This window comes from Alligator mississippiensis, chromosome 4, assembly GCF_030867095.1.
Source record: "Alligator mississippiensis isolate rAllMis1 chromosome 4, rAllMis1, whole genome shotgun sequence".
NCBI classification, from domain to species: Eukaryota; Metazoa; Chordata; order Crocodylia; family Alligatoridae; genus Alligator; species Alligator mississippiensis.
The window spans coordinates 217,422,998-217,437,769 of record NC_081827.1 but is presented as its reverse complement, the minus strand read 5'-3'; the positions used below and the strand labels follow the sequence as shown (position 1 = coordinate 217,437,769).

Here is a 14,772-nt window from a genome sequence, read left to right as displayed (position 1 = left end):
GACCAACTGCAGGCGCCGCTGACAGTGTTGGTAGTGCCTTTTCATAGGGGGTGCACCACTACTCTCAGGGGGTGCACATGCACCCCCTACGCATCACCAATGATTACAGTCAAATCAGAGAAATGACTAGTAGGCCCAATTCGGCAATGAACAGTGTCAATGAGTGGAAGATTCTTAATACCCTGAGTAAAGAGAAATACTTAGTCACATCAGTCTGATGCCAGGTAGAAGGCAGGGCACAGTGACACCTTAAAGCAAGAGTAGGCAATCTTTTCTGGAGGCAGAATGACCCACTCAAAATTTGATGTGGGCAGAAAAGCAGGCAAGATGACTCAGCTGCTGCCGCCACTTGTCTGCATGGTAGCATAGGGAAAGCTCCTACAACTGAAGCCCCCTGCTGTTGAATGGTGCCAAAGTTCTAAGTCCCCAGGCTGGATTCAGTAGTTCCATGGGCTGGATCTGCCCCGTGGGCCACGTGCTACCAGCTCCTGCCTCAGAGAATAACAGACACCACCATGGTGTATTCCCATCCCAAACCTCTCTCTACCATCCTTTGCTGACCATTGAGGACAAGCTGAGCTTTACCAAGGGGCTAACTCCTTAGTCCAGGACACCTCAGCTCCACTTTTCCACACAAGCCTTGCCTGTGCTGCTAGCCCTATCACAGGATATGTTGCACACCCTTGTTCAGCTTTACAGAAATATTATAAATCCTTACCTCCCCTAGGAGTGACTAGCCTATACTGTGTCACCTTTTCCTCCTTAGTACTTTCTAAGCGTTACTTAGCATTTTGCAGGACAGGTTTCTATGCTTGAAATCTCTCTCAATTGTTCCTTGCATTATGACATTGGATCTGTGCACTGTATTGTCAGCTGATATTATGCAGAATGATATTTACTTTAGGTCACCTGGTAAATATACCTCTCTTTTAAAACTCATGGGTCAAAAAGAAAGATAAAGGATTTCATTACTTGCATGGTTTCAACAGAGAAAAGTTGTAGTGCATAATGTAGAAGAGAAAGGAATTGTAGTGTGTAAAGCCATTAACAGAATAGCAAATAACTTTAAATTCTTGTATCCATCACATTTGACTTCTTTCTGGTATACTTATACTTGGGAGAACATTATATTCACTTACTTCATTTGTGACATAAAACTACTGAGCCATACATAATAATATACTGAAATGCATGCATTAAGATATGGCATAACAAGAGCTTTTGTAGCTTTGTCAGCACTGGAGGCATAGTGAGCTCACTGAGCACCTGGGGTGGAGGGTATGGGGGTATGCTGACCACTGTACATGGGGGAGGGGAGGACATGGGCAAGGGGAAGGGAAGTCTTACCAGGCTTGGCTGCTGCTGCTGCTGATGTAGTAGCATCAGCTCCACTTCAATGGCAGCAGCCCTGTGTCCAGGGTCCGTTGGCCAATCCTGATGCCTCATTCACTAAATACTTATTGGACTCATGGCTATGTCTACTCTGGCAGGCTCTCTGGAGGTGGGGGTGAGCACCATTCTGCTCACTCCACAGGTTCCTTGCCCTGAGATACATTACTTAGTGAGGTGCTTCCTGCCCCATCCAGGGGGTGATTCTGGCACACTGTCAAAGTCAAGGCCTAGGGTTGGTGCCCTGATTACCCCAACTTAGTTATACTTATGGTTAGCACTGCAAATATTTAACCAACAACTGCTACTCCAGGCTTGACATTTTTCAAATTGCTAAGCATCATAAAAAACTGGGCACTAGAATGGGTTGAAGAAGATGAGATGACAAATCTTCCTCTACCCAGTCTAAAAATCAGTGAAAGATCTGAACAGGCAGGATACGTATTTGCCATGGTTCTTTCAGAAGAATCATATGCCAGGACCCAATAACACTGACTCTAGACACCACCTAAATCAGGACTGTCCAATTGGCAACCCACAGGCCTTATGTAGTCCCCAAGAAATTAACTCATGGCCCCCAGGCTCATTGTCCAGGCACCACTACCTGCCTCAGTCTCCTGATACTGCCACTGGGGTCTGCCAGCTCCCTGTCCTTTTCCAACTTCAGCTTCCTGACCCTTGACCCCAGGGTAAGGATGGCTGGCACACACATCTGGTGCATGGATGGCATGGTTAGTGGGGTACTCACCGTGCAGGGGACAGAGGATGGGGATACAGGGCATACTATATGTGGTGCAGCTCCCAGTCACTCAGAAGTTAGATAGTAGGGCTGTGTGAAGCTTCAGTAGCCAATTTGATTTGGAGGAGATTCAGCCTGATTCAGGGACCAAATATCCAAATCTGAAATGAATCAGGAAACCAGTTAAAAGCTCTGAATCAATTTGAATAATCAAATCGATTTGGGCACTTCAGAGATTCAGCCATAGATTAAACAGGCAGCTGACACAGCTGCCTCCAGCTGGTAAATCTGTTGGGGTTGGGGGAGGGAAGGGGCGTGAGGGAGGGAGGGATTGGGGCTGGGGAAAGTTGCCCAGCTGGGGCAGGGAGGTGTTATTCAGGGTGAGAGGCGGGCATGGGATGCGGCACAGTAGTGCTGGGAGCAGGGGCTATGCACTGCTGTTGCCCAGACATTGCATGCACCTCCCCCCCCCGCCCCCCTGGAACTGAATGGGCCAGGCAGGGGTGAGGCTGGGCAGGGCAGCCATGGGGGCTTCTCCCACAGCGCCCCCCCCCACTGGGGCAATGCCCCTCCTACCAGGGCAGAGACAGGCACAGCCAGAGGAGCCACAGAAGCCCCCTGAGCTGCCCTGACTGCCCCCAGACTCTCGGTACTTTAAAAAAAAAAAAGCCCCACACTCACCAACTCTGGCAGCAGTGATCAGGGCCTCTGAGGGCTCGTGGCAGAGCCCACCCTGCACAGTGCTGGGCGTGGGGATCACTACCCCACACCAGGCATGGGTGTGGCAGCTGTCCCATTGTGCAGCTGCAGCGCGGCTCAGCAGGGTGCTGTCTGGGAGCTGGGGTGCCTCCAGCAGTCAGCCAGACCCCAGAACTGCTCAGCTGCAGTGGTCCCAGCTCCCAGACAGTGCGCAACACTCTGCCGAGCTGCACTGCACCAGTGCCATAGGGCAGCTACTGCGCAGGTGCCAGGCGGGGGAGTGTGATCCCCACTGCATGGGGAACCTTTGCCACGAGCCCTCAGAGGCCCTGATTGCCACTGCTGAGGCTGGTGAGTGCATCACTTTTTTTTTTTTTGAAGTGCTAGGAGACTGGGGCCAGGCTGGGGATGGGGTTGGGCAGGGCACTTATTGGGGCTTCTCCTGCGGGTCCCCACCCCCGAGAGAGGCAGGCACAGCTGGAGGAGACATGGGAAAACCTGTAGCCACCCAGCTGTGCCTGCCTTTCCCTGGCCAATCCAAATTGCCGAATCAGCGATGAATCTCTCATTCTGATTTGGCCAGATCGAATGGGGACAGTGATTTGAATCACCAAATTGAATCGCTGTCCTCTGAATTGGGCAAATCCAAATCGAATACTTCCCTATTCATACAGGCCTATTAGACAGCTCTGACCTTATGTGTTCCTTATACAATTTATTGCAGTCTTAGGTCACAACAGCATGAAAGTAGGTTTCTCTTTCAAGATTTTCAGCGAAACCCAGGGACTAATTTGCACCCCAAATGGATGCATGAGGGAAATTTCACATTCTTCCAAGAGGTGTTTTGTTGTAGCCGTGTTGGTCTGAGGACACAGGCAGACAAGGTTCTTTGGGTAGATATGATATCCTTTATTAGACCAACTAAATAGCTGGAAAAATTAGACTATTGTTCTTGGCTAGGGATACCATATGTCTGGGTTTTCCCAGACATATTGTCTTTTTTGTACCCCTGTCCTCATATCCAGGTGGGTTTTTAAAATTAGAGCAAAAGTCCGGGTTTTTGCTTTTCCTCTACTTTCCCAGGCTGGCTGCTTGGAGATCAGAGCAGAGAGCAAGGTAATTGGCTGTCGAGGGTCACGTGCTCCTCACGTGGGCCCTGACAAGCCACTCCTAGGTAAAGGGACAGTGTGCATGTGTGCATGCACAATGCAGGAGCTGCTTAGGCAGCAGGGCTGGTTGACAGGGGCTGCAACTCAGGAGTGAGGGGCACCAGCAAGGCGGGCTGGGGGGGGGGAGGGCTGCGGGTCAGGAGTGAGGGGCATTGGCAGGGCTGGAGGGAGGCAGAGGTCTGTGGGTCAGGAGTAAGGGGCACCAGCAGGACTGAGGGGCAGGGGCCTGTGGGGTTGGTGTGAGGGGCACTGGCAGTTTTGGAGGGGCAGAGGTCGGTGGGTTGGGAGTGAGGGGCACCGGAAGTGCCTAGGGGGCAGGATGCTATGGGTTGGGAGGGAGGCGGGTCTGGCAGGGCTGGGGTGGGGGGCAGGGGTCTTGGAGTAAGGGGCAGAGGCAGCGCATGGGCATATCACTGCCCCACCCACACAATCATATGCTCATTATCAACACATCCTTGGCATAAAGATCTTAAGATAACATAAACAGATTCCAAGTAGGTGAACATGTCTTAATATGGATGCAAAACAAAGTATTTTCAGAAGCATAGCAGTACAATGAGAAACAAGGCTTAACTTTTACATTATTTATGTGTGAAGCCTTAGTTCAGTAGACATAGATAAAAATCGTTTCAGTGAAAGTTGTGGATTATGCTGTTACCCGTATATTGAGCAGTGTTACTAGGGCTACCATATCACTCTCCAGTGTCAGGAGAAAAAAGGAACAAATTCACTTACAAATATAAAGAATTCTGTAGTGCTGTACATTTAGAGTGCTGTAAATTTAGTTTCTACCCTGCTATTTGCTTGGTAATGATTTTGAAAGTATGTTCTGTTGAATCAAAATAATAATAGTAAAAATGATTAAAAAACACATATGGACACTAATGCTATTTTTATTCATGTTTTTATAAAAAAAAACCCTAAAGCATACAACTCTTACAGTGGAATCTTGTCATTCACAGTTCTTTGTGTAAAATTGCCATCATAAAGAAACCAAGTCAAGGTCTCTGCACCACCAAATCCCATGTTTGAGAGTCTGTTGGTGCATGACTCTTCCCCCCTCACCCGGCAATTGGTGAGGGGGGTGCAATTTTTATTCTAAGCTGCTTATTCTACAATTCACAGGTAGAATTCACAGGGTTACCTCAAATTCTTTGCAAAAACATAACAGCAGAATGGTATGGTCAAATCTTTCAATATACTATTAGATGCTAGTAAAATGTTCTGTAAGGCTTTATAAAATAATTAAAACTAAATTACACTTAAATGAGGGGAAAAAGTCCATTCTGAGATGCTTGCTCCAAGCTTCTTATTAGTGTTTGTTTCCTGACTTACTAATTTGCAAAATGTAGTCCTTCGCAATGGGTTTCCAAATCAGTCATGCAATATAACAAGACTCGACTGAACAGTCTGGTCTGAGGCAATGAACCTTAAAGCATTTCAGCCTTAAAAATTAAAGCTGAATTCCTATCTGGAGAAGGATATAGCATTAAACAAAATGTGTACATATACATTGTACAGTTTAATATTTTTGTTCATGTGAAAATGTAAGAACACTCTGTTCCTGTCATATTTAAATTATCATTGGGTTCACAGGAGACAGGTAGTATATCCTCATGGTTAGGATACTGGCTAAGGTGGAAGTGTACTATTGTAAAGAGAGATATTGCTAGGGAAACAGTAGAACATTTCTTTTCCATGGCTACATTCTTGGGGATGCAAAATAGTCAAAACGAAGCCAACTGTCATCACTAATACACCAACAGTGAGAATCAGGCAGGATATGAGACTATCTGAATGGTTCCAACGCTCTTCAGACAGCTTCAGATAACACGCTGTAGGGATGATGAAAATAAGTGGAGTAGCACTGAGAACACCCTGGGAGTAGGAAACAACAACAAAATCCATAAGCATGTATACTTATGTCTCCAGCATAAAAAAATGAACAATTGCAATTTTCCTATATGTAAATGGAACTGTGCAAAGTGTTTCCTATGAACTGAAATTGGAATATAGTGAGGGGGTTTCCTTCCACGGGGTTAGATATTGTATTTCACTTACCCAAACACTAGCAATTCATAAAGGCACTTGTAAAAACTGTTTGAAATCTCTCAGGATTAAGAAAATAGTTGTAAATATTCATGTGGCTGAAGCAGGGTGAAATTTTATCCAGCAAACTAAAATTACATGAAATTTACCAGCTACAAAAGTACAGCAAAGTCCATATATAAACAGTTCTAAAATAATTTATCATTAAGGAATATTTAGGAGCATTGCCTGGCAGGGTGTTAGAAGATATGATCAGAGGCAATACTGCTTTTGCCTTTCAAAAGAAGAAACTGAAGCTTGCTAATGCATGACGAAGCTTAATGTATCAGCGTGTAATGTAGTTTTAGCAAATTTCATAGATTTCATAGACATCAGGGCTGGAAGGGACCTTGGAAGATCATCGAGTCCAGCCCCCCGCCCAAAGGGCAGGAAGTCAGCTGGGGTCATAGGATCCCAGCAAGATAAGCATCCAGTTTCATCTTGAAGGTGTTCAATGAAGGCGCTTGAACGACCTCCGGTGGCAGGCTGTTCCAGACCTTGGGGGCTCGGACAGTAAAGAAATTCTTCCTTATGTCCAGCCTGAAACGATCTTGTAGTAGTTTGTGACCATTCGACCTCGTCATCCCTTGGGGCGCTCTGGTGAACAAACGTTCCCCCAGATACTGGTGGTCACCCCTGATAAACTTGTAGGTGGCCATCAGATCACCCCTGAGCCTGCGCTTTTCCAGGCTAAAAAGCCCCAGGGCTCTCAGCCCGTCATCGTAGGGTCTGCTTCCCTGACCTCTGATCATGCGCGTGGCTCTTCTCTGGACTCTCTCAAGCTTCTCCACATCCTTTTTGAATTGTGGAGCCCAAAACTGGACGCAGTACTCCAGCTGCGGCCTCACTAAGGCTGAGTACAGGGGGAGAATGACGTCCCGGGATTTGCTTGAGAAGCATCTATGGATGCAAGCCAGCGTTTTGGTCGCTTTACTAGCCGCAGCATCGCATTGCAGGCTCATGTTCATCTTGTGGTCAATGATGACCCCCAAGTCTCTTTCTTCCATAGTGCTAGCCAACATAGCACTGCCGAGCCTATAAGGATGCTGCAGGTTTTTTTTCCCAAGGTGGAGAACCTTGCATTTATCAGCGTTGAACACCATCAGATTCTCATCCGCCCACTTGCTGAGCCTGTCCAGGTCAGCCTGGATCACCTGCCTGTCTTCTGGCGTGGATGCTTTGCCCCAAAGTTTGGTGTCATCGGCGAACTTGGCCAGTCCGCTTCTGACTCCAGTGTCCACATCATTAATGAAGATGTTGAACAGTATGGGTCCAAGGACAGAGCCCTGGGGGACCCCACTGGTCACCGGACACCACGATGAGTGACTTCCATCAATTACTACCCTCTGGGTCCGACCCCGGAGCCAATTTTCCAGCCAGTGGATCGTGGAGGACCCAAGGCGACAATTGGCCAGTTTCTCCAAGAGGCGATCATGGGACACCAGATTGAAGGCTTTTTTGAAGTCAAGATATATGACATCAATCTCATCTCCCTTGTCCAGGTGATAGGTCACTTGGTCGTAGAAGGAAATGAGATTGGTCAAGCAAGACCTACCCGCAACAAACCCGTGCTGGCTATCCCTTAAGATGTTGGCATCGGCCAGTCCATTAAGGATGGCCTCTTTAATAAACTTTTCTAAGATCTTCCCCGGGATAGAAGTCAGGCTGATGGGCCTATAGTTAGCCGGATCCACTTTCCTCCCTTTCTTGAAGATAGGCACCACATTGGCCTTCTTCCAGTCTTCGGGCACTACACCAGAGCGCCAAGAGTTTTCAAAGATCCGCGCTAGAGGCTGGGCTATGATGCTCGCCAGCTCCTTGAGTACCCTGGGGTGAAGATTGTCAGGGCCGGCTGACTTGAAGGTATCCAGCTTCTCAAGATGTTCCTTCACAAAGTCAGCATTAATGGAGGGCAGGGGATCACCCTCACCCGGACTTCCCGGCCCTGTAGCGGGCATGGGCGTCCCATGGGGCTGATGAAAGACTGACGCAAAGTACCTATTTAATAGGCTGGCTTTTTCCTGGGTGTCAGTTGTCAGTTGCCCCATCTGGTTCAGCAGGGGTCCAACGTTGCCCCTGCTTTTCCTCCGGCTCCCCACGTATCTGAAAAAGGACTTTTTATTGTCCTTGATGCTCAAAGCTAGCTGGAGTTCAGTTGCAGCCTTGGCTTTCCTGGTCAGCTCCCTACAGGACTGGACCAGTACAGAATAATCCTCCTTGGAGGTAACTCCCATCCTCCATCCTTTGTAGGCCTTTCTTTTTAGCCTCAGGAGGTCTGCTAGGTCCCTGGAGAACCAGGGGGGCTGCTGTGCCCTCTTGCTGCCTTTCCTCCGAGATGGAATAGACTTAGTTTGGGCATAATTCTCAGCATAATACTATTCAGCAATGCTTCCAACTTTGTGAAAGTCCAAATCCAGAACTTTTAGGAGACTACATCTTGGCCTAAAAGCACAGCATATTCTGGATAAAGATGCATGTAATCCTATCCTGAAGGCATGTCTAAACAATAAACTGATGTTCCGGGACACTGTCCACAAGCATCATACACTGCTCCAGGTAGGGTATTGCTTCAACTGGAATCAACATAGCCATGTCTGCACAGGGCTAAGGGTGGACTCATTAGCAGTGTCACTCAACAATTCTAATTAGCCCACACCAAATGCCTGATAGCTTTAGCCACACTGCATTCAGTTTAGGAATCAGTCCAGCACAGCACAGCATGCTGGAAGACATTATTCTGGACCACAGTCAGGGTTTGAACAAATGGACTCTTGGGGTGCTTATACATGTGATGAAAATTGGCTGTTTTTGTGGTTTAATTGCGTCACGCTGTACATGCGCAGGGGATTTTTATGATTTAAATGAGTTTGCTACGTTACAAACTAAACCACATCTGCATTTAGTTTAGTTTGCAACGTAGCTATTTGTAACAGTGCAGCCTTTGAAAGTTTGCCCCACTGCCACGGTAGAGGCGGGCTGAGACAAGCAGTGGAGAGGCATGATTCTTTTTTTTTTCTCCCATGGAGCCTACATCTCCCACGGCCAGGGTGCAAACTGCTGGTGGGCCGAGCAGCCCCTAAGCTGCGGAAGGCCTCAGTCCTCCCTTCCATGGCAGTGGTGCCCCCTGGGGCTGCCCAGGCGGACGGCTAGTGGGGGGTGCTGCCCTAGCTTGGGATCAGGAAACAGTTGGATTGGACTAGGTGCTGCCTGCGAGCTGGGGCAGCCACCCATCCGCTAGCTGCCCACCTGGGTGGCCCTGGGGTGGCGCCGTCACTGTGGAGGGAAGGTCTGGGGCTCTTCTTAGTTCAGTGCCCACTGGCAGCTTGCTCCCTGGCTGCAGGAGACATGGCAGGCTCTGGAAAGAGGGAGGAGGTAGAAGGATCAGGGATCACTCCCCTTGCCATGTTTTTTTTTTCCCCCTCTGTGGTGGTGACGCCCTCTGGGGCTGCCCGGGCAGGGTGCTAGCTGTGCGGGTGCTGCCCCAGACCTCCAGATCCAACTCTTCCCTGAGACTCCATGCTGGAAGCCCACCGGGCGCTTCTTGGGGAAGAGTTGGATCTGGCGGGTGCTGCCTGTGAGCTGAGGCAGCACCCACACAGCCAGGTGCAGTCACAGAGGGAAGAACTGGGCCTCCCTGGAGCTCAGGTGCTGCATGGCTCAGCAGCAGCTGGCATGGGCAGGGTCCACAGGAAAAAAAAAGCAACAAAAGGATCTGGATCCTTTGTTTTTCTCCCTACAGAGCCTGCCTACCTCTCCTGCAGTCGGGTAGTGAGCTGCTGGCAGGCCCTGAGCTGCAGGACTTTCCCTCCACAGTGGTGGCACTCCTCAGACAGCACCTGCCTGCTAGTAGCCCACCCAGGCAGCCTCAGGGGGCACCACCACCACAGAGGGAAGGACCAGGGACCCCTGCAGCTCAGGGGCTGCTTGGCCTGCCGGCAGCTCACCCCCCAGCTGCAGAAGAGGCAGGCAGGTTGTGCAAGGTGGGGACAAAATGATCAGGCCCCTCACTGTAACAGTGATGGAAGCCCCTAAATTGCAATGGTGGGTTTTTAATTGCCGCAATTAAAAACCCAACTGTTTCAATTTAGGGGACTAAACCCCCGTCACATGTACAAGTGACCTTGGAGTGGCTACAGAAATGGAGGGGGGACTGGTGCTCTGGAGTGCTCAACAGCTGTTATATCACAACTGTTATGTCTGCACAAGCCTAAAGCAATACCAGTGAGAAATTCAGGAACAAATCCAGAGGGGGTGCAGTGGTACAGTCGCACCCATTTTGACCCACACTGTGAGAGCAGTGATTGGCATCTATTTTTAAGTCCCTGAGGCAGATAAAAATCCACCCTTCTCCCTATTCTCAGCACCCACTCTCTTCCTCTCAGTGCTCAGCAGTAGGTCCCCTTCCTTCCCACTTCCCTGCCTGCTGTTACCATGGTCTGCAAATGGCCTAGCAGTGGGGGAGGGCTCCAGAGCTGCCCCTTTTCTGCTTCAATTGGGCTGTGCAGAGAGCCAGGCTCAGGTAGGGACAGTGGCAGCAGCAGTGGTGGGCAGGTTTCCCCTTCCTGCCTGTTTCCGCTCCAAATATTCCGTGCCAGGGGGAACTGCCCTGCCTCATTGCTGCTGTCCCTGGTGAAGCCTGGAAGGTGGGGACAGCAGCAGAGGTGGGTAGGTCTCTCTGTGCCCAGAGACACAAGTAGAGATAGTAAGGAAGGGAATGGGAGGAGAGGGGAGGTACTGATGAACAGAAAGAGGGATGGAGGGGTTGCCTAAAGCTGGGACGTGGGGATTCTTACTTATTTCAGGGAAACTTGAAAAAAATCTCCAGCTACTGCTCCCACCTCCACCTTTTAAAAATCCCAGATCTGCCTAAATTGTAATGGTTTTGCCATAACTGTAGGACAGCAGGCTAATGCACACCCAACTTGTTACAGCAAAAAAGTTGCAGTGGTCCCCCTCTCTTTCTAAAGCTACTCCAAGTGCATGTGCAGATATGGACTAAGTTAAAAACAGTGCAAGCTTGAATATTAGTTGCAGCCAACTATCACTTGCCATCAGAGAGCTCTGCATTCATAAGTAAGATTTAAGAAGTTGCCATCCTGATACACAGTTTATGGGCAACATCCATTAATGAATTAGTTTATTGATTTAGGAGACAGCCATAGAGTGATATAATCCAATTTTATATATTTATGTTTCATTTGTTTGTTGACCCATATATTGTTATGCTGAAAGGTGTTAATAGTATTTGTTACAGATTTGGTAAAAACTAAAATGCATACCAGCCATCTTTAGTTCTGGCTACATAAGTGTGCAATTCAGTTTTATGATGGCTAAAACTGAAGAACCCAAAGGACATGTGAAAGGACAACACAGAAGCTAAACTATGTGGCCTAGAGGTTTTCTCTGTGAAAATGCAGTAATGCAGTAGGTAGAACAGGGCTTTTGGCTTCAACTGCATGTTTCTGTGTATAATTAAAAGGAACCAGTAAGCAGAAAGAAAGTAAACAGGCAGTGAAGGGATCAGTAATGAGTATGGTCCATGCTAAGAGTAAGAGCCAAGGGACAGAGCTTCTTTGTAGTACAGCATTTGCTGTGAGGGTAGATTTGGATTCCTGTACAAGAAGACTGAGTTTTGGGTACATTCCTTACAAAAGAACAGGACTCATTCCTTACAAAAGAACAGGACTCCTCCAGCTAAAATACCTGGCTCATCAATTTTTCTTTATAATGCTTACCATCTGATAAGGCCTTGATTACTGTTTAAATGGTTGGGACAGATGGGCAAAAATACAGTATTTATGGGCTATTAAGTCCCAAGTAATTATTTAAAAACCTTTACAGTTGAAAATATTTAACAATAAAAATCAGGCATGTTTACTAGTCTTAGGAAGATAATAGAGTTGGCATACATTGCTGGCTCCTTGTTGTAACATAATTGATTCAGATCCGTAGCACTGTATCAGGGATGTAATTCTGTGTAACGAGAAAGACTTTACACTGAAAAGAAGTTGCTGTTGATGAATAATGCATGTATGACTGTCATATATTTATAACTTAAAACAGAAAGAAATGTTGAAAAGCACATTACTAACAGATGCCCAAGAAATCAGATTTGGGGGATATGTTAATGTTAACATATAGAAGGGATTAATTACAAGGAACAATGAAGGTAATTATTTCAGAGAGGTTAATTGGATAGCTTATCTGGATGCTAGGATCAGTACAGCAGCATTAGTGTGAGCATGAGCAGCTAAGTAAGCTGGTAACAAAACTTCTTTCTACCACTCAAGAGAAAGTTAAACTGCGTTGTGAATGAGAAAGATGCATTGTTGAAGTTTGCTCGTTAAAGCCCTATCCTGAAAGCTTTACTCTTGGGAAAGTGCTTGCACTTGTGTGGAGATCAACTCACTTCCTTTTGCTTCACAATTTCAGTGAGGTTTGGTTAGGGTTACCATACATCTGGGTTTTCCCAGACATGTCCTCTTTTTTGGACCCCTGTGCTGCATCTGGGTGGGTTTTTAAAATAAGAGCAAAATTTCCAGGTTTTCTGTTCTCTCGGGCTCGCTCCTTGGGGCTAGGAGAAGCAGGCAAGGTGATTGGCTGTTGGGAGTCACATACTTCCTGCGCAGGCCCTGGCAAGCCAGAAGAGAGAGTGCACGTGCATGCAATGCAGCAGGGCTGTGGGGGGCCAGGGTCTGCAGGTCAGGAGTGTGGGGCACCGCTGGGCTGGGAGAGCCACAGGGGGCTGCAGATCAGGAGTGAGGGGCACGGGGGATGGGACGGGTGTCTGTGGGGTGTGCAGGGCACTGGCAGTGCCAGGGGACTGCGAGTCAGGAGTGAGGGGCACCAGTAAGGGGTAGGGGGCAGGGTACTGCTGTTTGGGAGTGAGGGGCACTGGTAGGGCTGGGATCAGTGGGTCTGGAGTGAGGGGCAGCAGCAGAGCTGGGGGTGTGGCTTGTCAGTGAGGGGCAAATAACAGGAAGAGGCAGGGCACTGGCATGTCACTGCCCCCCCCCCTTCCCATCATATTCCCCTTGCACCCCCACTCCTCCCCACAAAGGTGTCTTCTTTTTTGGACCTGGAAATATGGTAACCCTATTGCTGGATCAGGTGTGTAAATTGTCAACTAAGGATAGTAACATATGGAGCCCCCTTTTTGGATGCTCTTGAGCAAAGTTGGTAATGTTTTTGGCAGGGGGCTGGAATGACCCAATTTAGGGCTGAGAGGGGTGGGCTGCCCTAACTTGGGTATCTGGCTGCCTTTGCCACTTCTCTCTGCAATGAGGCTGGGTACAGCACAGGAAGAGCTCCACCTTTGTCAAAGCCCTGGGGAACTGACTGCCACACAGGTTCAGGTAGTACTTTCTCTCTGCCAAAGGTCATTGTGCTCAGCTTCAGCAGTGTGGGCAGACCCCACACCACCAAATGCTGCCTAAGCCATGACTCCATGGGCTGGATCTGGCCTGGGAGCCATAGTTTGCCACCCCTGCTCTTAAGTGTTAAAAGCAGTGGCTTTTCTTTAAAAAGTCTCTATAAATTCCCAGCTGTTGTACATTGATGCATGACATTATGTAGATTCCCCAAACTGAGATTGAAGTTAAATTGACAGGATTAAGGGGAGTTTATAAAATGAGGATTACCACAAAAACTGACTCCCTGATTTAGGAATATGTTTATTTTGCTTTTCTGGTGTCTTGACAGCATGGTTGGGAAGTCTGCCCTACCCACTGGAAAATGAGGCAGGGAAGATGTCATCTTGGAGCACCTCATTGCTCCTCTCAAGCACAGCGGAGAGAGAGTTCAAGTGTAGCAGCAGGAAGCACCCTGAGGGAAGCTCAACTGCCTCATGTCCAAGTTTTGTGGGTAGGGAGAGGCCATGTGCCTTGGCCTCCCATTCTGAAACACCAAGGAAGCAGTACAGACATACCCTCAAAAGGCGTTTTTGTTGAACTACAGAGTCTACTTTATGAAGAACACAAGTCTTCTGTATGACTCTCGTCAACTGATAATCAAAATAAGGGAGTCTGTTAGGTCAGAATGTGGTTCCCATCAGCAAAACCAGTTTCAGCCTAAAAGTTTTAAAGGAAAGAAAAACCATAATGTCTGTTTTTAAACTGAATTCTCTATTTAGCACCATGCTCCTTGACTTCAAAGTGGCCTAGGGAGGTTGCTTTACAATGTACACATTTTCCCTTTGAAAAGTTTAGATTTGGATTCTTGGACTATCAAACTCCAATGAAGACCATGGTGGCAGTGTGGTATAAAGAAAATACCAGTACAGTAACAGTGGTGACCTATGTTAGGAATTGGCTCTAACCACCCTTCTGCCATGTGCTCAACAAAAGTGAGCAGAACTACTTTGGAAGCAGTCCTGGATAGAGGAGGTAGTGATCCAACATGGGATATCTACAATAAGAATCAATATTTGAATGGGTCCCACTGTTCTCAATTCTTTTCTAACACATTTGACTATTGGACGTCATGGCTACATCTGCTGCTTATTTACTCTTCTGTGTTTTGAATGTTCTCCAGATGTCTAGTCTTCTTCCTTAGCTTCAGGCCATGTCTTCTTTCTTACCATCTTTTGGAGGTGATGAATAATTCTCTCTCTGACAGTCGATACAAAACACAATGCTACATTAATTTTAATAGGCCTGTAGATTTTCAGAACCACATAACAATGAAAAG

The 14,772-nt window shown here is 47.7% G+C and overlaps 1 protein-coding gene across 6 annotated transcripts in view; it reads right to left on the bottom strand.

Annotated features, from left to right (window-relative positions):
* Positions 1-4,873: 4,873 nt before the first annotated feature.
* SLC38A11 (solute carrier family 38 member 11) overlaps positions 4,874-14,772 on the bottom strand; it is a 52,487-nt gene continuing 42,588 nt past the window's right edge. For 4 of the 6 annotated variants that reach the window (XM_019480644.2, XM_059727329.1, XM_019480643.2 and 1 more), the window contains one exon: positions 4,874-5,874. In XM_019480644.2, coding sequence (XP_019336189.1) covers positions 5,629-5,874 — 246 coding nt within the window. In that variant the 3' untranslated portion in view covers positions 4,874-5,628. Of the gene's footprint in view, positions 5,875-11,993; positions 12,058-13,737; positions 14,694-14,772 lie in introns of those variants that run through there. The other 2 variants (XM_019480646.2, XM_019480645.2) reach the window with 2 other exon arrangements.